The sequence below is a fragment of the Pelodiscus sinensis genome, chromosome 4 (genome assembly GCF_049634645.1).
Source record: "Pelodiscus sinensis isolate JC-2024 chromosome 4, ASM4963464v1, whole genome shotgun sequence".
NCBI lineage: Eukaryota > Metazoa > Chordata > Testudines > Trionychidae > Pelodiscus > Pelodiscus sinensis.
The window spans coordinates 112,089,540-112,113,945 of NC_134714.1; the positions used below are offsets into that span (position 1 = coordinate 112,089,540).

The 24,406-nt window shown below is 40.4% G+C and overlaps 1 protein-coding gene across 5 annotated transcripts in view; it reads right to left on the reverse strand.

Annotated features, from left to right (window-relative positions):
- USH1C (USH1 protein network component harmonin) overlaps positions 1–24,406 on the reverse strand; it is a 96,963-nt gene that overhangs the window by 58,208 nt on the left and 14,349 nt on the right. For all 5 annotated transcript variants that reach the window (XM_075928082.1, XM_006134598.4, XM_075928086.1 and 2 more), the window contains exons 3-11: positions 24,043–24,186; positions 23,624–23,762; positions 9,326–9,434; positions 9,207–9,231; positions 8,363–8,420; positions 7,144–7,247; positions 2,699–2,783; positions 2,462–2,521; positions 1,369–1,425 (exon numbers count right to left, since the gene is read on the reverse strand). In XM_075928082.1, the coding sequence (XP_075784197.1) occupies positions 1,369–1,425; positions 2,462–2,521; positions 2,699–2,783; positions 7,144–7,247; positions 8,363–8,420; positions 9,207–9,231; positions 9,326–9,434; positions 23,624–23,762; positions 24,043–24,186 (781 nt within the window). The remainder of the gene's footprint in view (positions 1–1,368; positions 1,426–2,461; positions 2,522–2,698; positions 2,784–7,143; positions 7,248–8,362; positions 8,421–9,206; positions 9,232–9,325; positions 9,435–23,623; positions 23,763–24,042; positions 24,187–24,406) is intronic.

The window sequence follows — 24,406 nt, forward strand, 5'->3', positions numbered from 1 at the left end:
CTATTTCTAAGGGGAAAGGGGGGAAAAATATGTTGGCTCCTATCCAATTATCTTTCTTGTTTCAGCATGATAATTCATTTACGAAAATGTACCTTTCTTGAGTGGGAGGCAGTTTGACTCATGACTCAATCTTGTACTCACTTACATCAATGTTTTTGCCATTGGTAAGTACATGGGAACAGGCGCAGAGTCCCACTGTTTGCTGCTAGCGAATACTTTGCACAATTCTCAAACAAATAGTTAAAAAACTATTCCAAGCTATGCTAGCTTGGCCAAATGTAGCAGTGCAAAGCAAATGCAGAGACCATACCGAGGATTAGATATGAACTGGCTTAAGTCCTGTCTGTATCCCAGCAGACCTCAGCACAGCTCTGGAGCAAGGAGTGCAAAGGTGGCTTTCAGTACCCTGACCTTGGGGCTGTCAAGCTCCTGGCCTGGTCCTCAGCATAAAGAAGAAAAGCCTGTGGCTTGATCTGTTTTACATTGGCTATGCAGCCACTAAGGGCTGCTCCACCCCAGGGATGACCAGGAAGAGAGGGATACTGGTTGCATCCTCTTTCTCCTACAATGAGAAGTAACATAGGAGTCATTATTGTAGTTCTGCACTAGCAGAGGATTTCCGAAACTGAGACTTCTCAATGGATCAATGAAGCTGGCTTAAAAGGCAATAAAACAGCACAAAGCATCCTCAGTAGTCTAGAACATGTGGCCCATGAAGGCGAGGGGGGAGAGCTAGCTAGCACCACTCTCCTGGAAGGGGCAGTTCCTCAGGCATAAGGGGTGGGGCCAGTAGCAGCCGTCCTCCACATCACCCAGAATGCAGCGTGGCATGGCGCTCTGGCACTTAATGATTTAAAGGGCCTGGGGCACCAGCTGCCACCTCTGCTGCAATAGCAGTGCCGGCAGCCAGGAGCCCTAGGCTTCTTTGAATCGCCACTGCCCCCCTGTCAGCAGGCTGCCATGGAGGTCACATGCACTAGTTTTTTACCACTGCCTTCAGCAAATTTACTTGTGATCTACACCAGAGTGAGAGAGCACCTGATGTTACTGACTTCAGTAGATTTACACTGGTACGAGTGCAACATCTGACCCATTCTCTTGCTATTAATTTGATTTAGTGTTTTAGCTGTACTCTCTGCTTGCAAAAATGCATTTGATTTTTATTATCAGGCTCTTTTAGAGACTTGGAGCCAAAGACTATTGAAGTGTATGGGAAGGTTCCTGTTGATTTTAATTGGCTTTGGATCAGAGATTCAACAGGGGAACACGAAGTTATGTTGAAACCAAGACTATTGTATTATTTATTATCGACAACAGTGTCTATTTAATTTTTCACATGGCTTCTACTTTGATGGGTTCATTACTTACAGCTCCTGCTACAACAGAGATTGTTAGGGTTCGACTGCTTTTTAGCACTCTGACAGCCTACAAAAACAAAGTGAAAATGTCAGTTTGAGTGTAAAAATGTTACACATTTAAAGAAGAAACAAAATAAAGTAGTATAGTTTCCCTGCTCAGAGTTTCATAGATTTCAAGGTCAGAAGGGACCATTAGATCATCTTTTCTGACCTCATGCATAACACAGGCCACAGAATTTCATCCAATTGCCCCTGTATTGAGCCAGATAACTTGTTTGTCTAAAAGTTTCAGAGGGGTAGCTGTATTAGCCTGTAACTGAAAAAAAAAACTTTAAAAACAACAACAAATAGTTCTGCAACACCTTAGAAACTAACAAAAAACATAGATGGTAGCATGAGCCTTCTTGGGCACAATGAAGTGGGTTGTACCCAGGAAAGCTCATGATACCATCGACATTTTTTGTTAGTCTCTAAGAGGCTGCAGAACTATTCTTTGTTTGTCTAAAGTATCTTGTCCAGAAAGGCATCCAAGTCTTGATTTGAAGACAACAGGAGATGAAGAATTCACCACTTCCTTGGGGAAATACCACCAGTGTTAAAAATGTGATTCTCGTTCCGAGCTTGAATTTGTCTGGCATTATCTTCTAGCTATTGGCTCTTGCTATGCTTTTCTCCACCAGGCGAAAGAGCCCTTTAGTATCCAGTATTTGCTCATCACGGTGGTACTTATCACCAACTCATCTCTTGATCTTTTTGATCAGATAAAGAGATTGAGCTCCCCTCCAGCCCTACCTCTGCTCCCTCCCACCCCATCTCCACTTTGCTGCACAGGAAAGTTGGGAAGTGAGCTAGGCTGTGATTTTTAAGTAGACTACTGAATTTTTTTTCAATGAGAGCTGAGTGGCTAAACCTTCCATAAATCCATTTGAAAATCCCAATCTGAATTTATAAGTTCCCAGCCCTAAAAAGATGGCATTACGTGGGCATCAGCACTTTTGGAGACAAGGCTAAGGCAGAAATTACACAATTTCTGGGAGCTCTCCATACATAGGACACTTAATTTAAATACAATACTGGGGCTAAATAGAAAACTCTTTTCCCACCTCTTTATGGTCCACAATAGTAAAATCCACTCCATTTACTTCAACAATCTGATCACCAATCTAGAAGAAATAAATTAAACATAATGTATAATTCTTGGTTAAGAGTTTCCCTATACTTTTTCCCCCTCCCACTGAAAAAGGTTACCACAAAGGAATTCACCAATGGATCCCACATCACTGTGCAAAATTACTAAAAAATAAAATTATAACATCTCACTTGGAGCATAATACACTCACCTCCAGTCCCACCTCAGCAGAAATGGAGCCTGGTTTAATATTGCTGATAAAAATGCCTGGTTTTTGCGTTGGACCACTGGAAATGCTGGAGTAAGCAGAGAAAACAAAACGATAGAAGATAATATGAAGATGACATCACACTTGCTGAACCACTGTCTGCTTCGAGGTTAGGTATTTCTTGATATTTGCTTCCTCTATTTCTCACTGATTTTTGAAAAGCTCATTGGGCCACAGCCTCAGTTTGTATAACTCACCATTGCTCACTGAAATCAGGGGAACTTTGTTAAATTACATCAGCTAGGGATATGTCTCACTGGATTGAATGTTATCACTACAGCATATCCTGCCATAGCTAATATATGTTGAACCGCTCTAGTCTCGGGACCTGACCAGTGCTGAACCAGAGAGTTTGCTGAACTATGGGAGGTCAGTATTGTCTAGTAGCATTACCAACACTTCCACAGCTTACTGGGCTCTTAAAAGACAGTGAAGGGTAAATTAAGAGCTACAAAACACAGAGTCAGGACTGCAATCAAACTTTATGGGACTGCGGGAATCTTGGCCACACCCATGATAAGTGGACATCTGAATAACTAAAATCATGAATGACCATGGATGTTGCCTGACCAGAGAGTGCCCAACTAGAGAATTTCTACCTGTACTGATAAAAATATTTTTAGCCAGATCCTTAACTGATATAAATTAGCACTGAGGTCAATGGAGCTCTATCAGTCTATGCCAGGTGAGCAGCTATTCTATATAAAACATGTTAGTGAACAAGTAATTGTTCACCTCTTCATTCAGGGTATTCAGAAGATGTACACTGTCACTCAACCATGTACCACATAATACCGTTCTTCAGAACGATGGACCAGATCAATAGGGAGTCAAACCTAGGAAACCTTCTCTATCCCATACTTCCAGGATAAAAATCCTCAAGTTGCAATTAGAAAAACATGTAGCCCACAAAAAGCAAAGTTTTCTGAAGCATGCTGTCTGACTGCTGATTCTCCAGCATCAGGCAGATGCTATACCTATCTTTCTAAGTCTGCACCCCGCTTTATTCCCTTAACGATTTGCTTGAAGTTGTTCAACATCTGGGCAGCAAATGAAACCTTGAAGTGTGCACAGAAATGTAATGCTGGTCAGCACAATGTGAATGCACATTGCATGGAAATGGTATTTTATCTTACAGCTCTAGCTAAGCAAAGATACAGAGATCTTCTGAATAAAGATAAGTACAAAAGACATAAAGGAACAGATTTACATAGTTATTTAGATGCAGACAGGCAAAGTCAATGGGAGTTAGGGGTCTAATAAATTACAGCGATTTGGAAAATTCCATTAGTGTGTAGCTGTATGTTAGGACATCTAAACATTTCTTTGTAATCTGGCCCAGAGTTCATATGGCAGAAGGCATCTTTCTTTACATAGTAATATATGGAACAGTAAAAAGAACACAATGTTTTTTCTAAACAATAAAAAGTACAATAACCAAAAATATGAAGTAATATGATATTTTCCTCCTACAATCCTTTAATGTCTATTACTAATTAGAATAGAACAAGCTGGAGAAATTACCATATTCAATGTTTTAAATAGCCCCCCATAAAGTCTGCACTGTTTCCTAAAAATAAACCAAGAAAAACAAAGAACACTTTGAATTAATAGAGTAGCAACTCCACATGATACCATAAAAATTACTTCCATGCACCATAAAAAGGCTTCATGGCCCATGGGTATTTTATTATAGGTATATGGTACATTTAAGGGAATATGATAAAGCATAAATGGTTACACTACGTCTACATGGTGGACCTGATTCCTCACTGACAACTGATTTATATTTGGGTAACTCCACTGATTTCAGAGTTGCTCCTGATTTACACAAGTATAAATAAAAGGAGAATCATGCCCAGTTATAATAGACATTTATTTTTTGCTGACTTTTTCCATCTGTGCAATGCTTTGACATAACACCTTATATTATCATTCTTTCTAATTCTCTGTTTTAAATTTTGTAAATCACACTCATAGAATGGGATGGTTCTTTTAAAAATAAATATTATGTTCTAATTACAGAGCCATTTTTATGGGGAATGAAAGACAAACCCCATGACTGTTGCTACCAGAATTTAAAAAATTAAGAATGTATAGCTCACGATCTATTATACCTCATATGTAAAGCAGCAGCAGTTAATGATCCCCCCCCAGAGGCATAGTGAGGGTGTTATGCACCTGGGGGCAAAAGCAAAATTTGTGCCTCTCCCTGCTGCGTGGCCCCAAACCTGGTGCATGGCTGAATCTGACCCTGGGAGGAAGGGGGGGAGTTTGTACCGCATCTTTCCACACCCCTCCAGTGTGGGGCCAGGCCCCCACACACACTAACCCTCCCCCCTGGCAGAGATGGAAGAAGGTGGGGCTGGGGGCAGAGTTTGGGGGCGGGGAGGAAGCTCCAGCCGGCGGCGGTGGGTGGAGGAGGAGCAGGCGAGCTGAGGGATGATAGGGACAGTGGAAGGGGACTAAATTGGCTCACCCCTAGCAAGGCACTCAGGGCCAACTGTTCCCCTTCCCCTCTTCACTATGGCCCTGTACCCCCAATAATAAAAACCGATTCTTCTTAATTTGACAGGTGATCCCTGAACAATATTTGTCAGGATATGTGTACACTACAAGCTGGGGATGTAATTCCCAGCTCAAGGAGACATACCCACACTAGCTCTGATTGAGCTAAGTGTGCTAAAAACAGGAGGCCTGTGGCAATGTGCAGAGCTCAAGTGATAATTGCCCTGAGTATGTTCTCATATGAGACCCCCAGCACATACTCAGGGTAGCTTCTGCCACTATGGCTACACCCTATTTTTAGTACACTAGCTTGAACAGAGCTCACATGAATATTTCTCCTTGAGCATCCCCCAGCTTAAAGTGTAGGCATGCCCTTAAGCGTTACAAACAGTTGAGTGTATTTATTACATAAGAGCATAGAAGAGAATATTAAAATATATTAGGTATGGTACCGCTCTGGCTAAGAGCTGGTCTGCACACAAACTTGCACTAAAATAACGATATACGTTTTAATGTAGACCTTTTGTTTTTCAGTGCAAGTATGTGGGTAGTGAATAAAAGTGCCCTATTTTCATTGTTTAAGTCATTTTTTTAAAAAGAGTAAATTGAGACCAAGTGAATAATTCTAGTGCCAAAATGAGGATGGAGATCTTTGGAAAAAATGAGTAACGTTATGAAGAATGCTGCAAGAAAGCTGTGATTTTTTTTTTTTTTGGTTCAAAAGTTGCAGCCACAGTTTTTAAAGTTATGGCTATGGTACATTCTTCCAAGGCATGTAGCCTGCTTGCTAAGAGATGCTCTGTGTCCTGCTTAGCTCTGAAAGACAGAAGGAGGGGCAATTGGGCCAAATTTGAATGGCAGTGTGACTCTGAAGCAGGACAATGAAATAAATGGCACTCAGAAACTTTTGAAAATTTCGCCAGGCACTTATCTGTATCTTATCTTTAGAGGTGTAGATACCTTTTAATAAAACCTGGCCTTATGCACCTAAATAAGGGTATGTCTACACTGCCACCCTAATTCGAACTAGGGAGGCTAATGTAGGCATTCGAAGTTGCAAATGAAGCCCGGGATTTAAATATCCCGGGCTTCATTTGCATCTTGCCGGGCGCCGCCATTTTTAAATCCCCCTTAGTGCAGACTCCGTGCCCGCAGCTACATGCGGCACGGAGTAGGTAGTTCGAATTAGGCTCTCTAATTCGAACTACCGTTACTTCTCGTGGAGCAAGGTGTACCGGTAGTTCGAATTAGAGAGCCTAATTTGAACTACCTACTCCGTGCCGCGTATAGCCGCGAGCACGGAGTCCGCACTAAGAGGGATTTAAAAATGACGGCGCCCGGCAAGATGCAAATGAAGCCCGGGATATTTAAATCCCGGGCTTCATTTGCAACTTCGAATGCCTACATTAGCCACCCTAGTTCGAACTAGGGTGGCAGTGTAGACATACCCTAATTTAGTTGCTAGCCTAAGTCATGTAAGTACTTATTAAAATTTTACCCTTTGACACATACATTCTCAATAAAAAATAATTCTTTTATTTTGATTTAAAGGAGACTAAAAGGAAAAAAGTTCCTACACCATGTCCTATGTGTCTTTTATGAAATAAGCTGGTCACACTTTCCCATTTTGAACATGGTTAAATGCAGATCAACAGTAATTCTTCTGTAGTGACTTAAAGATGCATCTAACTGGAGGTTCAGAATCTGGCAAGTAGACATTTATGCTGCAGTATTTTATGTTAAAACAGCACTTTGTGCAAAGATATCACATCTTTGACACTACACAATTAGGAATGCAAACAAAACCCATGCTGCATTTCTCACTCCACAAACTACTACTGTTTTTTCCAAGCAATATTAAATGGGACTCATCCACTCACCTGCATCCCATGCCTTTTGAACCAATCAAACTAATGAAGACTTTCTTCTCTTTATTGTCCCTTCCTACAGATGAAGCAAGTCCAGCAACACTGTATTTTCCTTCCTATAGCAAAAGAAAGAGAAAAAGAGTACAGGAGAAATCCTGGCTCCACTGAAGCCAATAGTAAAAATTCCACTGATTTCAATTAATCATGATTTCACCCTACATATTTCTAAGTTACACTGTCATGTAGTCCACATTCAGCCCCAGTGGGAGGAGCAAATAAAATTACTTCAAACACATTGTTCCAGCACTGAATTTAACTCCTTATTTATTCAGCGAGGATTTTCACAATAGATGAAATACATCTCATAAGGAAAGTGGAAAAAAAGTAAAGCAAGGACGTAAGAGAAAAATTTCTATCACATTTTCTGTATTACTGATTTTAGAGCTTTTTATTTTCATATTTGTCTGCTAAACTGTAACAGTCTATTTACCAAGTGCTCATAGAATCACAGAACCGGAAGAGAACTTGAGAGATCATCAAGTCTAGTCCCCAGCCCTCACAGCCGGACCACCATCTAAATCATCCTTTATAGATGTCTACCCAACTTGATCTTAAATATCTCCATTGATGGAGATTCCACAAACTCCCTAGGCAATTTATTCCCATATTTAACCACCCTGACAGTTGGGAAGTTCTTCCTAATGTCCAACCTAAACCTCCTTTGATCCAGTTTAAGCCCATTATTTCTTGTCCTATCATCACCAGAACATCTGAACAAAAATGTACAAAAGTCTAAATTTTCCAGGAGTAATTAGTGACATTGGGCGTTAATTTGAGACCTCCCAAAAGGGCTGATTTTCATAAAGGCTGAGCATATGCCTTCTGAAAATGCAGGCTCCTTTAAAAGCCATCTCAATTTGGGCACCCACAAGTGAAGACAATCAAAATCGCAAGTTACTCTAAAAAAATTAAGTGATGCTATTTAGCTATGTTTTAGAACTATCAACCTCATCCAGGTCCCATTGAAGATAATGGAAGCTACTTCTACTGACCAAGGTAGAAAAGGGATAAGGCTATATATGAGCCCTGTAGGAGGACATTAACAGTTGTTTCAGATTTCACTTACCAGGTGTTTTGACCATAAATCACTCAAAAAGATAAGTGCAGAAGGGGACAAAGTAAATTAAAAATCATGAAATGTTCCCAGAGAGCTAAATATTTGGTGTCTTACCCCAGAATCTGACACAAATTGATCCACAAATTGCCACTTCAGAGGCTCATCGGGCGAGCTAGAATAAAACAAATCAATTAACCAAAATGCAAAATAGTTAACTATGAGGAAAATGATTTAAAAATTATGAGTACATTGAATGTGGCCTCAACTCAGCTTTATATTTTGCATCCAAACATAAATATAGGTGCTATTGATAAAGATTTATATTGATTTTGTAGTCAAAAGAACTTCAGGTAAATATGCAATAATATACATTAATGCAGATGAAAGTAGAACTGTTTTTAAAAGACCCTGTACATAATTTAGCAAACTTTTTGAAAAAATTATTGGCTTTTGGAAATGTTTTTAGAGAAATAAAAAAAGCTTAACCTGTTATACAGTGAGTCAAAAAATCTCTCAAAAAACGTAAACATTTTTATCAAAAAATTTCAGTTATTCCCAAACCCACCACTGAAATTCAAATTTTCTACAAAAGTCATCATCAAAACTTCAGCTAGCTTTAGTCAGAGGCAGCTTCTAAAAGAGAACCCTTGAAAGTTAGGAAAATGCAAGGACCCTGGAGTACTCTGCTAAGTGAATTTGGTGATAGAATTTGCATGAGTTCAAGACTGATTCCACTGATAACGCAAAAAGATAAGCGTGCTTATTTCAGACAGGAATCTCATGCATCAAATGAGGCAGTCTCCTGCCAGATTAGCCAACGTGTAGCATTTTAATAATTGGTAAAATTGGCCATTATCAGCTTTGAAGGATATGAATGGTAGATAAGAGATTAAGAGGAAATGAACAATCCAATTTGAACATTGATTATTAATTTAGGAAAGCACCTCACTAGGTTTACCTTTTGACAGGTATCATGCCGACATCTGCAAAAGAAAATATGTCAAATAAATCTTCCTGAAGATCATGAATTAGCTAACAAAGCATTCTCTCTGTCAATGTGAATTTTGCATTACTTACGTCTTACTTTTATGGACACTATTTTCTTTGTGCGGATGAGATTTATTACCTCTTCATGAGTGCATGAAGCGATGGAGTATCCATTTATCCGAACTATCTCATCTCCAACCTTAGAAGTAAGAAACAGAATTAAAATCTGTTATTTGATTTATTTACAAAGAGATCAGTGTAGAAAATTCTCAAAGCAACTTGTGTAAACTGACAATCTCCTTGATGCAGAGGTCATGTGGCTAGGAAAAGAAATGATTTAGATAGACAGCAGAATACTCTGAATACCTCTAGAGTCTCAAGTAAAGTCCAGAGTAAGATTTCTTTAATTGAGATCGGTTGTAAAATGATATGTAAAGGCCAGAATGCTAAATATTTTTTCAGAAAAATGTCTCATGAAAGATGATGCAGACTGGTTTGTACAGGTCAAAGGTTTTGTTACGTGGGTTTTATGAAACAAAAGCATCATTGTATGCAGTATTTTATTTAAATTGATCCCAAATCCAAATTTGCCTTTATATTTTCCTGAAGTTGATTATAAATATCTTCTCTGCTTTTGATGGTTACCAACCAAATTTGATCAGATGAGCAGGGCTTGATTATATGTCTGAGAACAATGCATTCTTTCAGTGGACTGTAGCCCCGTTTTGAACATAACTTCTTATCAGTTATGGTTGTTGCACAGTGCTTGTTAATGTAATGAGACGAATGCACCATGGATATAAACGCTCTTGTTTCTCAGGCCATCTGGATTAGTCAAGAAAATCACACACGGAAATGCCATTAGACGATACATGTAATCAGCATAGCAAACTCCTCCTTCTGCGTTTATTCTTCTTGAGGAGGTGAGATTTCAACCCTGTTGCAGTCTTGTAGGCTGTATTGTCCCATTTGCCACAAAGTATAGAAAGAAGCAAAGAAACAGAAAACTTAGCCAAACGTGGTAAAAAATCATGGAGGGAAGATTACCACCAGCTACAAGCAGGGGCAGCCCGTGACTATAGGCCAACTCAGCCGTCGCCTAAGGTACCGCCTTCAATGGGGCGCCCAATGATGACATCATGGGGCGCCCAGGACGCCCGATGATGACGTCACTCCACCGATGACTGTCCAGGCCGGGGTGCCAATCGCGCGTTCCACCTGGGGCGTCAGCTGCCACAGCCTGCCTCGGACCGCTCCTGGCTACAAAACATGTTCCCTTCTGTTCCCTAAGCCTGCATAGGCACCTGCATGCACATACAGGGTTTGTCTAGATTACATGCCTCTGTCGACAGAGGCATGTAAAATAGGCTACCCGACATAGTCAATTAAGCTGGGATTTAAATATCCCCGGCTTCATTAAAATAAAAATGGCCACCACGCTGTGCCAGCTCAGCTGATCGTTGGCACAGCACATGAGTCAAGACTCAGATCAGTAGACAAGGGAAGCCTTTGTCGACCACTCCTGTAAACTTTGTTCCACAAGGCATAATGGAGCGGTCAACAAAGGCTTCCCTTGTCAACTGATCCACATCTTGACTTGCACACTGTGCCAGCGATCAGCTGAGCCGGCACAGTGTGGCGGCCATTTTTATTTTCATGAAGCCGGGGATATTTAAATCCCAGCTTCATTGATTATGTCGGGTAGCCTATTTTATATGCCTCTGTCGGCAGAGGCATGTAATCTAGACATACCCACCGTGAAAGCTTTGTTATCCAGCACTCGTGGGGAATGAGGGTTGCTGGTTAACTGAATGTGCCGGATAACAAAGTTTACTGCTCTGTCCCTGCCCCCACTGGCAGATCTAGCTCCTGGCAGCTCGAGGCAGGTCGAGTGAGAAGGAGGGTCCTGCTGCTACTATCAGCTGGAAAGGTCTGTCAGAAGTCCCGCAATGGCTGGCCGGACAGGCATGTACGGCTGAAGACATGGCAGTATTGTGGCTGGGGGCAATGCTAGTTAACAAAGTTTTCTAGTTAACAGTGTGACTGATAACAAAGCTTTCACTGTAATTTATAAAAAGTAAACTGGAGGAAGGCCAGCCAGGGAGCAGCTACTCTATATAGCACACTCCCCTGGTTATCCCTAAGCAAAACTCAGTTGAAGTCACTGTTATCAAGGACATGTCTATACTACCCACTAGATGGATGGGCAGCGATTGATCCAATGAGTTTGATTTATGGCATCTAGTATAGACCTGATAAATTAATCACTGAGCACTCTCCTGGCAAATCCACCTGAACAAGAAGCAGGAGAGCATCTGCCATTGACTCACCACAGCAAAAACACTGCTGTAAGCAGATCTAAGTACATCAACTTCAGCTACGTGATTCATGTAGCTACAGTTGTGTAACTTAGATCAATGGCCCATTACAGTGTAGAGTAGGCCTAAGAATAACACAAATTCTGACTTTGCATTTTACCCCATTAGGAGATAGAACCCATGGAAAGGCTTACATCCCATGAGGCTAACAAGCTGGTGGACTGGGGGCTGGGATTCTTAACAGAGCCACTTGCTCTTTGCAAGTGCCCAGCTAGATTCCCCGGTCCTCTCTAAAGTAACTTGTACACAACTTCTCTGTCCCCTGATCCTGGTCTTCTCCTCAGTCCCACCACCGTCACTGGGAGGTGTAACAAACTGAGATTCAACTCATGGAATTGACAGCTTTGGTCTTCCTTTTCTTTCCAGGAGTGGGTGATTTGGAGTGCTGATTCTGACATGTTGAAATTTATTTTTGTTCCTAATTAGAATGAAGAGAAAACTTTTTCACAAATTTCCTATAAAATAAAATCCCTACTCTCTCAAATGTTGTTTGTTTTGGATCAATTGAAACAGTTAGTTCTGACAACATTATTTTTTATTTCAATTTTTATATTATAACTAGCCAATTAGCCCATCATAAGATGGGATTTTCAGGTCTCTCCTTCACGTCGGTCTTCTCTCCTGAGCCTCCAGTCTCTTGCTCCATCTCTCTCTCTCTCTCTCTCCTCCTCCTACTGCCCCCTCTTCCCCTCAGCTCTCCTTCACCACCTTCTGCCTCTCTCTCCAGCTCTCTTTCTCTTCTCTCCCTCCTGCCTCTCACTTTCCCTTTCTCTTCTCCTCCTGCTGCTGCGTCTCTCTCACTCTCTCTCCGCTCCATTTCTCTCTTTCTCTTCTCCCCTCCTGCCTCTCAATCTCTCTCCGCTCTCCTCTGTCTCCGTCAGGGATGCGCGCTGATCCAGGCCCTGCCTCCTGGGCGTGTATGTCACCGCCCTGTTCCCCTTCGCCGCCTGCCGTGGCACTTGGCTGACTTCTGCACCACTCAGCCAGGCTGCCACGTGGGAGCAAGCAGCACAAATGGTTTCTCTCTCTCTTCCAGGTCCCGCCCCCTGGCTGTTCCCTCTGGGTGGCGCTGTTGCCTCCCCCCATGGCGCTCGGCTGACTTCTGGGCTGCTCAGCCAGGCCGCCATGCGGGAGCAAGCTGCACAAGCAGCTGTTTGAGTCCCACGCGCACCATGCTGCATGGAGAGTGCGGACCCCAAACAGCCACTTGCACTGCTCGCTCCCGCACGGCAGCCCAGCTGAGTGGCGCAGAAGTCAGCCGAGTGCCATGGGGGGAGGCAACGGCACCGCCCAGAGGGAACAGACAGCGTTTCAGCATTGCAGAGTCACAGACATTGGGCTACTATATATATGATGTTAAATAAGAATTTCATAATATAATAAAATACATTTTAAATCAACAAAGTTGTTTTGAATAAAAATGTCAAAATGTTTTGTTCTTATATGATCAAAACAGAACATTTTAACCTTATCAGAAAACTTCTTTTGAAATTTTTTTCAAACAAAATTTGATCTGAGTCAAATGTTTTCGCAAAAAGTTTTTATTTCAGCTAAACAGCATTTTCCACTAGAAAACCATTCTATGGAAAAATATTCAGCCACCTCTATCACTAATGCAGAGCTATGTGAACATGATCAATTGCTACTGAATCACATCCACCCTTTTTCTGAATTTTAGCAGTCATCAAGTTGTCTTGGCTCTATTGTGGCTATTATGCAGTGTACTAATTCAGATTTCACTATATCCTTCATCTGTTGTTCACTGTTTTACTTCACTGAATCACCACCCACTTCTCTTGGCTCCCGGCTCACAGAGCTGCAAATCCTGCAGAAAGTGTCCTGCACAATTCTCTACCTTTCTTGCTTATGCATCCAAACATGGGTTTCATCATGCTTATTCACACTGAAACACATCTACTATGGCTAATTTCAAGGATAATGGAGTGTAAAGAATTTTCCTCTGTTTGATTCCTGGACCACTTCTATGCATGCCCTCCATTAACACTGTCCCATTAGGCAACTGCAAACTAATCTGCAAGTTAGGAGGGCATGCAAGTGACCATCAATAAATCTCAGAGGGGTAGCCGTGTCAGTTTGTATCTGTAAAAACAACGAGGAGTCCTGTGGCATCTTAAAGACTAACAGATTTATCTGTCCATAAGCTTTTGTCAGGTGCATTGGAGTGATTTTTAATCACAAAAGCTTATGCCCCAATACTTCAAGAAATGCTATACTGAAATTGGAAAAGGTTCAGAAAAGGGCAACAAAATGATTAGGGGTATGGGATGGCTTCCAGATGAGAAGAGATCTATAATACTGGGACTTTTCAGCTTGGGGAAGAAATGACTAAGGGGGACATGACTAAAGGGTCACCAAATGAATTCAATAGGCAGCGGGTTTAAAACAAACCAAAGGAAGTCTTTCTTCACACAACGTACAGTCAACCCGTGGGAACTTTTTTCCAGAGGATGTTGTGAAGGCCAAGGCTACAAAACAGTTCAGAAAGGAAATAGATACATACATGGAGGACAGGCCCATCAATGGCTATTAGGCAGGATGGCTAGGGAGGTGTTCTTAGCCCCGGGGTGGGCAATAAGCTGCCCACGGGCTGGACACAGTTCGCCAGGATTAGCTCTTGGTGGGACTCCACACACTATATTTTCCTGCACTTCTGCAGGGTATGGCTGCTCGCACCTCCCCTTGGCTGTAGTTCACCCTTCCCAGCCAATTAGAAGTATGGGAAGTGGTAGCTCAGACCAGTGTTTCTCAACCAGTGGTACAAGTACCCTTAGGGGTACTTGAGAGAGGTCTGGGGGGGGGGGGGGGGGTACGTCAACACAACTGAAATTTGGAGAAAACTGAATTTTTGTTTTAAGTTTTACAGCGCTTTATTATTTTTTTATTTTTTGCACCCAAAAATTTCATCACCCGCCTGGCTACAATTAAGTTGTTTAAACAAATGTGTAGCAATGGTAGAAAATTTGTGTGTGTGTCTGAAAACTGTAGGTACTGCGGGTACTTATATATTTTTTTAAAGGGGTACTTTATAAAAAAAGGTTGAGAAACACTTGCTCAGCCCACACTGCTTCCTGCAGCTCCCAGTGCAAACCGTGTCTGGCCCACCGATCGCTTATTGCTCACCCCTGCACTAGCCTCTGTTTATCAGAAGGTGAAAATTGGCAACAGGGAATGGATCACTTGATCTCTGGTTCTGTTTATTTCCTCTGGTGGACCTGGCACTGGCAGGATCAGTAGACAGGATATGGGCTACATAGACCTTTGGTTTGACCCCGTATAGCGGTTCTTATGCTATACAATAACGATAGCATAAACTAAGACTAACAGACTGAGCGTAATTGACTCAATCTTCTCAGTACTGCTTTTTTTTTACATTGATTTGATGATACAGTAGAACATCAGAAATATATAAAAAATGAAAAGGACAATCTCACACATCAAATTATAGGACTCCTTAGGGAAATAAAGATGTTTTTACCACAGAATGGAACAAATCTTGTCTATGCAAAACTATTAACTGATGTGCTTGCTCCACCTACTGGACAAACAAAATCTTTATTTATGGGGAAGCAAGTGGAATTTTCAAAGGATCAGTGCTTAATCCTAAACATGTACCAAAATAACTAAATTGATTTTAAATTCACCCCTTTTGTTATTTTGATGCAAGTCTGAGTGTAGGCCAGCTCTGTGAGTCACAAGCACTAGAAGCAGAACTCTTCTAGATTAAGCAGCATGAGACAGAGGGAACTTAATTTTTATTTTGGTTTTAGAGAGCATTTTTATATTCAGCGCAGTCCAGAGTGCATACTGATGTTATATAGTGATTGCACAGACTTACCTTATAGCTGTTATAGTCAACATGAGTTCATACCTAACTTTGGATAATTAGAAATTATATCAAGTAATTGTATCCTGATAATTCTTTCAAAGACCTAAATCCCTCTCTTTAATCAGTATGGCTAAGGTTATTAGCTGTATAACTACCATTATACCTAACATATGCAAAGCTCAGCTCTCAGTGGTATATTTTTAAAACATGATTACACCACATTTAAGCTGCAGATTAACTAAAACACAGAAGATCTGTTTTCATTATTTCACTAGCGAGCTGGTGAATCATGCTGAAAAATAACCAAAGCAGGAATTCTAGGATTTTTTCCGTGAGGTGAAACATAGCGTGGTAGATAGCTCTGATCAAACAATGCTTTCATTCAAAGAAAAAAAAAGCAACAAAAATGAAAATGTCAATTTTTTGTCATTTTAAAACTGAAAACCTTCCATTACACAGCTTACTGTCCCAAAACACCCCCTTGCAATGCAGTGAGGCACAGCAGCAGCTTTGCTTTAGTTCCCTTTGGTTTTCTACATCTCTACCTAATTGCCAATGCCCTCCTGGCTGCTTTGTCTAAAACCATGTCTTCACTAAACAGAAGATCGACGCTACCACAATTGATCTTCCTGAGTTTGATTTAGTGAGTCTAGTTGAGACTTGCTAAATAGAACTCAGAGGGTGCCCCCACCGGCTGCCGGTAGCCCTGCTTCTGCAAGGAGAATGGGAAACTGACAGGAGTGTTTGCTCCCTTCAGCATCTGCTGTGGGGACGGCGGGGAAACTCGAAACAAGGTACATCGACTCCAGCTACGTACTTAATGTAGCTCAAGTTGCGTATCTTGATTCAACGTTCACTTTTAGTGTAGGCCTAGCCTAAGTCATGTGTAGTCCACTCCTTCCAGGGTATCATTGTCCACAGACCTTACACTTGGACCTGTAAATTCTTCTTCTTCCCCTCAATGAGGGCACACTTCTTATTGACCTTGACTCTAAGGTTCCTCTAACAGTCTCCTCACTAAAATCTGTGAAAAGTCCTCTTTGTCCCTCGTCAGTGCTGGGTGTCCTCTATATTCTCAGGTAAATCTTAGCCATTTTCACTGAACTCTGGTCCCAGGCTGACTTGGGCTCTTTTTTCAGCCACTTGCCACAAGAGACCTAAAAGACACCTGTATTCCGTCACATTTTCCAGTGGAGAGACTCCCTGAATCTCCTCAGCCAGCTTGCCACAAAGGACTTCAGCTCTCAGGAAGGAGCAATTCACCTGCACACCTCCCCAGTCATCATCCTGCTACTAGGCTTTCTTCCTCTTAAGTCCCACACCTTGTCCACATGTGGCAGGGCAGGGCTAATTGAATGGGGCTGGCTGGCCCAAAAGGGGCAGGCCATCCTGTCATATCTTGGTTTTGGCAGTTGAAAGCCCCACATTTGTCAGTTCCCAGCAACTTCAACTTTTTTTGAAGAAAAACCTGAAAAATCTCATTGGAATGCAATATTTCTTGCAGAAGTTTCCATTGTGATGAAACAGCCTGTCACAGAGCATATTTGCCTTCTATCACTCCCTGATGGATGAGCACAGCACTGTAGGTGCTCCCTGCTTCAGTTTCTCATCACAAAGGTTTTCTGACTCTCTCAGAAATTCAGAAGCTTCAGAGGGGTAGCCGAGTTAGTCTGTAACAGGAAAAACTTAAACAACAAATAGTCTAGTAGCACCTTAAAGCTCATCCCTCTGGCTGGATCACTCTTGGAGTTCAGTCTCCTCAGCCGCCCCTCTGGGATATTTTTAAGTTTCCTTCCTCTGGGATAGGCCACTGACCCACAGGAGACTTTTTTGGAGTCCTGTATCAGGACCTTTCACAGAAGCCCAACTTATTCCCTGTGTTACTTCCCAGAAATTAAGTTATCTATCCTTTTATGAGGTCAAGTGTGTCACACTATCACCTGACCCCAATTATTTCTGCCCCTTAATCTCAGATGCTGCTAACTGGCTCACTCATAGGGCTGGTTAGTCCAAGGCCTCCTGGTTCTTAAAGGAGCAGGCCATTCTGCTTCATAGCCACTTTTTGTTACAAAAAATTTCAAATGAAAAATTTCAACCAGCTGCAATAATAAAGGAATTGTCCTTTCCCATTGGCAATCATGCAGATCACCTTCTCTCCTGTTAGTAGTTGCTTACACTGAAAGGAAAGGAAATCATGAATTTTAAGCTGTTGTTAATGGAACATATGGTTTACATGTAATTTTTGCATTGGTATAATTAATGTCTGTTGTAGGAGAAGGTTAATCACACTATCTCCCCCCCCCTTCCTATTTGTTCTGTTCCTCTCCCTTCCTCTTCACACACTTCTATGCTGCCCGCTCTCCTTTTCCTTCTCTCTTCTGAACATTCTATCCCCTTGCCTAGTTTTCCTCTCCTACCGTCTATCCCTTTGTTATTTGGTTTCCTTTTCTCCTGGACAAGCTGACTAGCCTCTTAGCCTTTTTCTACTCTTGCTCTACTGGACACACTGCCTGACATGCTGCTCTCGACAGATTTTCTACCACTTCAGGCACTACTGGTCCACCAAGTTTCTGAGAGCACTTCTGGTTTATTTTCCTCTAATTTAACTGCCATCCCTGGTAAAGGTTGGTTGGAGGGGTCCTCCTTGTCTTCAGTCGCATTTTCAGATCTCCAGGCTCCTCAGACAATGCACAATATGAGGCATGTTCCTAAAAGCTGGAGACTCCTTAGGATCCAGCTATTCCTGGCTGCTGGACCAGGCCTAAACGAGGGCAGTCCTTAAGGTACTTTAATCTGACCAACTTGGCCCCTAGCTGCTCCTAGACCAAAGGTGATGTGAAGTTACATCTCCTTGAGCCCTCTGTTGTGCTTAACTCAAGAAGAGTGATAACCCTGACCAATGTGTGTTCCAACCCAGATGTATAAGGACCAATTGTAAGGGAGAAAGTAGTTCACTTTCCATGCATATTCTGTCCTTGGCATCTCTGATCAGATTGTAAACAAAGCTCTGCAGTCCCAATTTTGATGATGGTTTTCATGCTATAGAGCAGTGGTGGGGACCGCGGACTGCCTTCCACTGATTTAGAGGCTTCACCAACTCTTTTTCTCACATACCACAAAATTGCCATCAAATAGTAACAATTTTCAGTCACCGGTGGCTGTGGTCAAATCAAAATCAGTGACCTAGAGAAAAAAAGTCTTCACTATCCCATTACAAATCCACAGCATCAACAAGACCTCAGTTTAAATTGATTCATAGTCTCAAAAAGAGCCCAACCAACCAATGAAACAAACAAAATCCTACATATGTTCTTATGTTCTTATGTTCTCCAAACCTAATAAGGCAGGCCTTTTTACTGAGTTTAAAGTAACAGCTCTGAAATACATGCTTCAAGAATCCATATTATAGCACCACTTAATTATAATTCATAATTAACCAGTTATGAGTTAAAATATCAAAAACTTTTCAGTCAAACACTTTTCAGTCATTGCTTACTCTAGAACTGAAATTGAGCCATTTTAACAGATTGTATCTAGCAGGGCTAATGTGTACTATTAGTTAGTTAATCTGCTTTTGTGAAACTGAATGTGTTAGGAGACAAATAACCATATTGTGGTCTTTCCCCAGTGTAGTGGTTATGACCTGGAAAAAAAGAGGGAATCACCAAGGCATTGCCGTGCTTTGGTTATTTCACGACTTGAAATCTTCAAATCAAGACTGGATGTCTTTCTTAAAAGATATGCACTGGTTCCTTTGCAAGTCACTGGGCTTAATGCAAAAGTGGTGGATACATTCCTTTAGCCTGTTATTCAAGAGATCACACCAGACAGTCAAAATGGTCCCTTCTGACCATAAAATCTATTAATAGACTCCAGTCAAAACATGTCTATTATTCTTAACATTGGTGGAAGTTATGTCTGCAAACCAAGAGGGCACAATACCTCCCACACAGAGAACTATTTAAATGCTTTTTGAAAGGGTGAATGTGTGTGGAGGGTGAACCTGTGCACTCATTTCAACATGCCTTTACTTTCTTATGTCATTATGTTAGTTTGCTATTTGCTTCTGTTTTAATTCAACTTCCTTCCATCTATTTTGAATCCTTACATGTTTGAGATCAATAGCAGAGTTTCAGGATACTGAAAGGCTAGCCTACTTCTTTATGAGGTTAAGTCACACTCTGGTGAACCCAAAAGCAACAGCTCCTTCTGGGTTCTCAGAATGGCTCTTGCCATTCTAGTAATAACACAAAAGCCCTGACTTAAAACTACCAGCACAAGGAAGTTCAGAATTAAGACTGATACCAGACGAGTTTTTGTGCCATTAAGCCTAATTATTACAAACACATAGCATGTCGCATGTATCACTAAAGAGATGATGTAATGATGGGATATCTGTCCAGGTTTTCAGTTTTAAACTAGTCTCCTTCTCTATTACCATAATCCAAGTGAGAATGTTTTGCATGTAAAATTAAATGTTTTTCAAGGTTCAAAGTAATGGAAATTAGGGCTGTATAGTATATTCCATGTATTTGTTCACATAACCAATGCACTGTAGAAAAATTCCTAATAAAATCTATAATTTCATCAAATTAGATAAGAACTTTATTTTGCCTTTATGTTTCAAGAAAGAGCACTTGCATCATCATTAAAATAAGACACACAGTCACGTCATTCATTTCATGCTTCTGTTTTTGTATATTGCTTCCCTTTTCAACATTATTACCATTCTCAAACCCTTTCTTTTCAAGAGACTCCTCATAGATATGAGAATCTGACAAAGCAGCACAATACAGAGAAGAAACATTAAAACATAAAGGGTACTAGACAGTGGCACTATTTCAGGATACTTCCAGTATCCTGAAATGGTATTTTTCGCATCTTGACAGTGTGCCTGTTATTTTGAAATATTTTTCAAAATAACTAGTGCTCTATTCCGACATCCCTGTAAACCTCGTTCCAAGAGGATTACGGGACATTTCAGGATAGCGCTCTATTTTAAAACCAACTCTAAACAAGCTACACAATTTTGCGTAGCTCAAATTGCGTAGCTTATTTCGAGCTCAGGGTGCAGTGTAGACACACCCGAAAGAGCTAAGTGCTCTTCATTCAGAAAAAAAAATTATAAAATTGTAGTAAAAAGGTCAAAACTTCAAATGTTTCAAATTCCTTGACTAAACAATCATTTAGAAATGCAGTAACCGCTTCAAGGAATAATTGTCATGTGAAAAGAATTAAAAAAATCTGGGGCTAAAATTGATTTTATGATAAAAGCTCGTTAAATCTTTTCTCAGACTACATTTTTGGAATAAAAAAAGTGTAGAGATTTAGCTAAATAATGCAGAAGGGTGAAATTTCAGAAGCAGTTGGCTTTACCATGAGACAGCAATTTAGAACAATGAACTGCCTGTCAACTCTCCTTATTCACTTAGTTTTAGAAAGTGGCTACTGCTCCCTATTAGGGAGGCACCTTAAGCTGATCCTTAACACCACATATCAACAAACCCAAGCCAGACAGTTAGGTGAGCAGCAAAACACTACCCATTCATATTAATACATATTATCTAAAATTAACACAGTCACAGTAAAATATTCTGGAATTTTTTTTCTTTGTTCACACTTTTGCCTTTGTCTGAGAAACACAAATGGAGATCTGAATTGTTGTGTGCTTGGTAAAACCTGGCTCAGAGCTCCTGGGAAGACTCATTCATTGTCTCTTATCGATGTGGAATGCTAAGGCAATCAAATATTAGAAGAAACTACCATTGTCCTTCCCACTCGCACTTTCACCAAGAAGAGCGGATGGGTTGCCTTAACAACCTTTGTTCTTCAAGAGCACATCATCTGAGTGCATTTCTGAATCAAGGTTGGCCAAAAACAACCTTTACCTAGACTGCATCAAATGTCTGGTATTGGTTTGAGACAAATGGTAAGCAGGAGACAAACAAATTAGCAGCACTATGTGCTTAGTCCATATGTGCTTAGTCCAACAACTTTTACTTTTCCTGTTATGTCCATAACTTTTCAATCACATTGGTATCTTCCAGATATATATGGGACTGCCCTTTTTCTTGTTTTCTCTCTTCTTGCAATGAATGAATATAAGAATGAGAATACCTCTAGGCTGTGTCTAGACTGCATCCCTTTTCCATAAAAGGGATGCAAATTAGACACATCGCAATTGCAAATGAAGCAGGGATTTAAATCCCCCCGCTTCATTTGCATAAACATGGCTGCCGCTTTTTTCCGGCTCGGAGGTTTGCCGAAAAAAAGCGCCAGTCTAGACGCGGATCTTTCGGAAAATAAAGCCTTTTCCGAAAGATCCCTTATTTCTCTTAAAATAAGGAATAAGGAATCTTTCAGAAAAGGCTTTATTTTCTGAAAGATCTGCATCTAGACTGGCGCTTTTTTCCGGCAAAGCTCCGAGCCGGAAAAAAGCGGCAGCCATGTTTATACAAATGAAGCAGGGGGATTTAAATCCCCGCTTCATTTGCAATTGCGATGTGTCTAATTTGCATCCCTTTTACAGAAAAGGGATGCAGTCTAGACACAGCCCTAGTGAACTGACCACAGGTTGAGAATATACCATCTATTCATGCTCCCCTTTCCAAATCTCCAGAGCAGCACATATGGTTAGTTTCTGAATGATACACTAAAGATCTGTTTCTGGTGTTCTTCTCCTAGAAAATTCCTGATGAAAAGCGAGTTGTTGATGACCACAGTCCACAATATGTGTGTGTCTCAAGCTTTTACCTCTTGGCAAATTTTTCTTTGGAACTCACCAGGAAGGAGAAGTTATATAAAACTTATACCAAAACAAGGCCTTGGAACAGAATCACTCTCTATTAAAAATGGATCCCCAGTACTGGGGATTAATCTAACAGTGACTCTAGTTCATTAGATGGATATATATGTAGTTGTGAACATTTGTTTAAATCTTAAAACATAAAGTCTCTGTGTGAATTAATTGAAATGAGCTGGCATCTCAGGAATTAGACCACTTGTGTCTATTTATCCGGTAATGCGCACAAATCTTCAGAAGCGGAAGGGGGTTGTTAGAAAATGCACTTTTTAATTCAATTTAAATATAAATATCAAAGTAAGACATACCTAATATGATGCACTTTGGGAAAATATTAAATACAATTCTTAGGAGCCAACACATTCAGAAGTTTATTTCGCACATAATCAAATTTAGCCAGGCTAATTAAATCAGCAACACTCCATCCTATTCACAAACATTAGCCCTGTCTACTTTCCCTTTCAGTTAGATAGGTTAAGCATTCTTATTTCTGATAAAAAGAGGTCCAGCATATAGCTCAACAGGAATTTTCATTTTCATTTTCAATTTTTCTTTTTTGCCCAATTAAGATATGTGTGTGAACTAGGAGGAAGAACAAGAAACGATGCACATTTTTCTACCCTTCTTTTGGTATTTTCCCCTAAATCACCACATCAGTATTTTATGTCTTCAGAAGAGCTGTTCTTACTGCATTATGTATCCTAGGAATTTATCTATAGAAGAAGCTATTATTATGTTTTTATAGTACCTAGTGCATTTGGCATTTGGGTTCCAACCAGGTTATTGCTTTTAGTCATTACTACAATATTAAACAAAAGATATAAATGTAATTTAAAATTAAAATCTAATTAAACGTAATAAATTATTTCCCCACTAAATGAAATTTTCATTTTTAATTGTTATTCCTGATTTTCATCATTTAGCCTTTATTTTAAGTGTTCTAGCCTATATTTGTAAAGCTTTTGGCAAATGGGAAGGTGCTTGTGTTTTCCAGCTAGAGAAGATCTTCTGTGGAATGTATTTTACATTTCAATATTTCTGGGTATAAAGCATGAATGCTGGTGCATCACAGAATCCTCCTTTTATGCCACTCTTCAGAACTGGCAAACACAATCAAACATGAAAAGAATTTTTAGTTTACATAGCAATAAGGGGTGGAAGGAAAAGGAGAATTTTAATAGGCTAGCTGATTTATCACATTTCATGAGTTTGATTAAAAAAATGGAAAAAAGACTTAGAAGCACAAGTTCCTTTGTGACAGTTGCATAAGGAGGTTAAAGAACATTTTTGACTGGATTCTTTCCTCGGATTATAATAAGAGAGCTTGTTGCAGTAGTATGACCAAGAATGTGTTTTCTTACCTGAAGCCCAACATTGTCTGCTTGTCCACCTTTAATTAGTTGGGAGATAAAGAGGCCACAAGTAAATTCCAGACCTCCTCGCACACTTATTCCAAGCCCTTCAGGGTGCATACGATCCAGCCTCACTTCCTTTAGTTTTCTATAAAAGTGGAATGTATCTTAGTGACCAGCAACATAACAAGCTGTGACAACTGAAGCTTCATGTTAAGCATTTTTACTTACTGCTTCGACATGAAAAAGAGAATGCGAGACTAATATTTTCAGTGGACACATTTCAGCCCAAACAAAAAATTTAGTCTCTAAAGAACTCTATCTAAGATAGTACTTACAGGATGTAGATACTTTACTAATCAAAAGGTGACTGAATACATTACTTTGAAATCTGGAATTCCTGCAAGTGTACGTAGATCTATACATACCTTGATCGTTTAGGTGTCAGTTGATCGTATTCCACCTGATGTTTTAATGGGATAAGGGGACGGATGGCATCAAACAGTGGTAATCTACTTGGTTCATTAATCACAAGCTTTAAGTCCCCTACCAGTACAGGAAGATTCATGGATCTATAAAAAATATATTGAGAAAATAGGACTAAAGAGAGTGTAAACATATTTTTCTAATTCAAGTAAACTCATGTCCACATTTTCTGTGTAATTCTTCAGTCTGTTAATGTCTTGTCAATACTATAAGGAAGACACCTTTATTTTTCTTCTCAGACATACCAACAGCAGACTAGGGATGTAAAATCCTGTTTAATTGGTTAACTGATTAAACATTATGGCT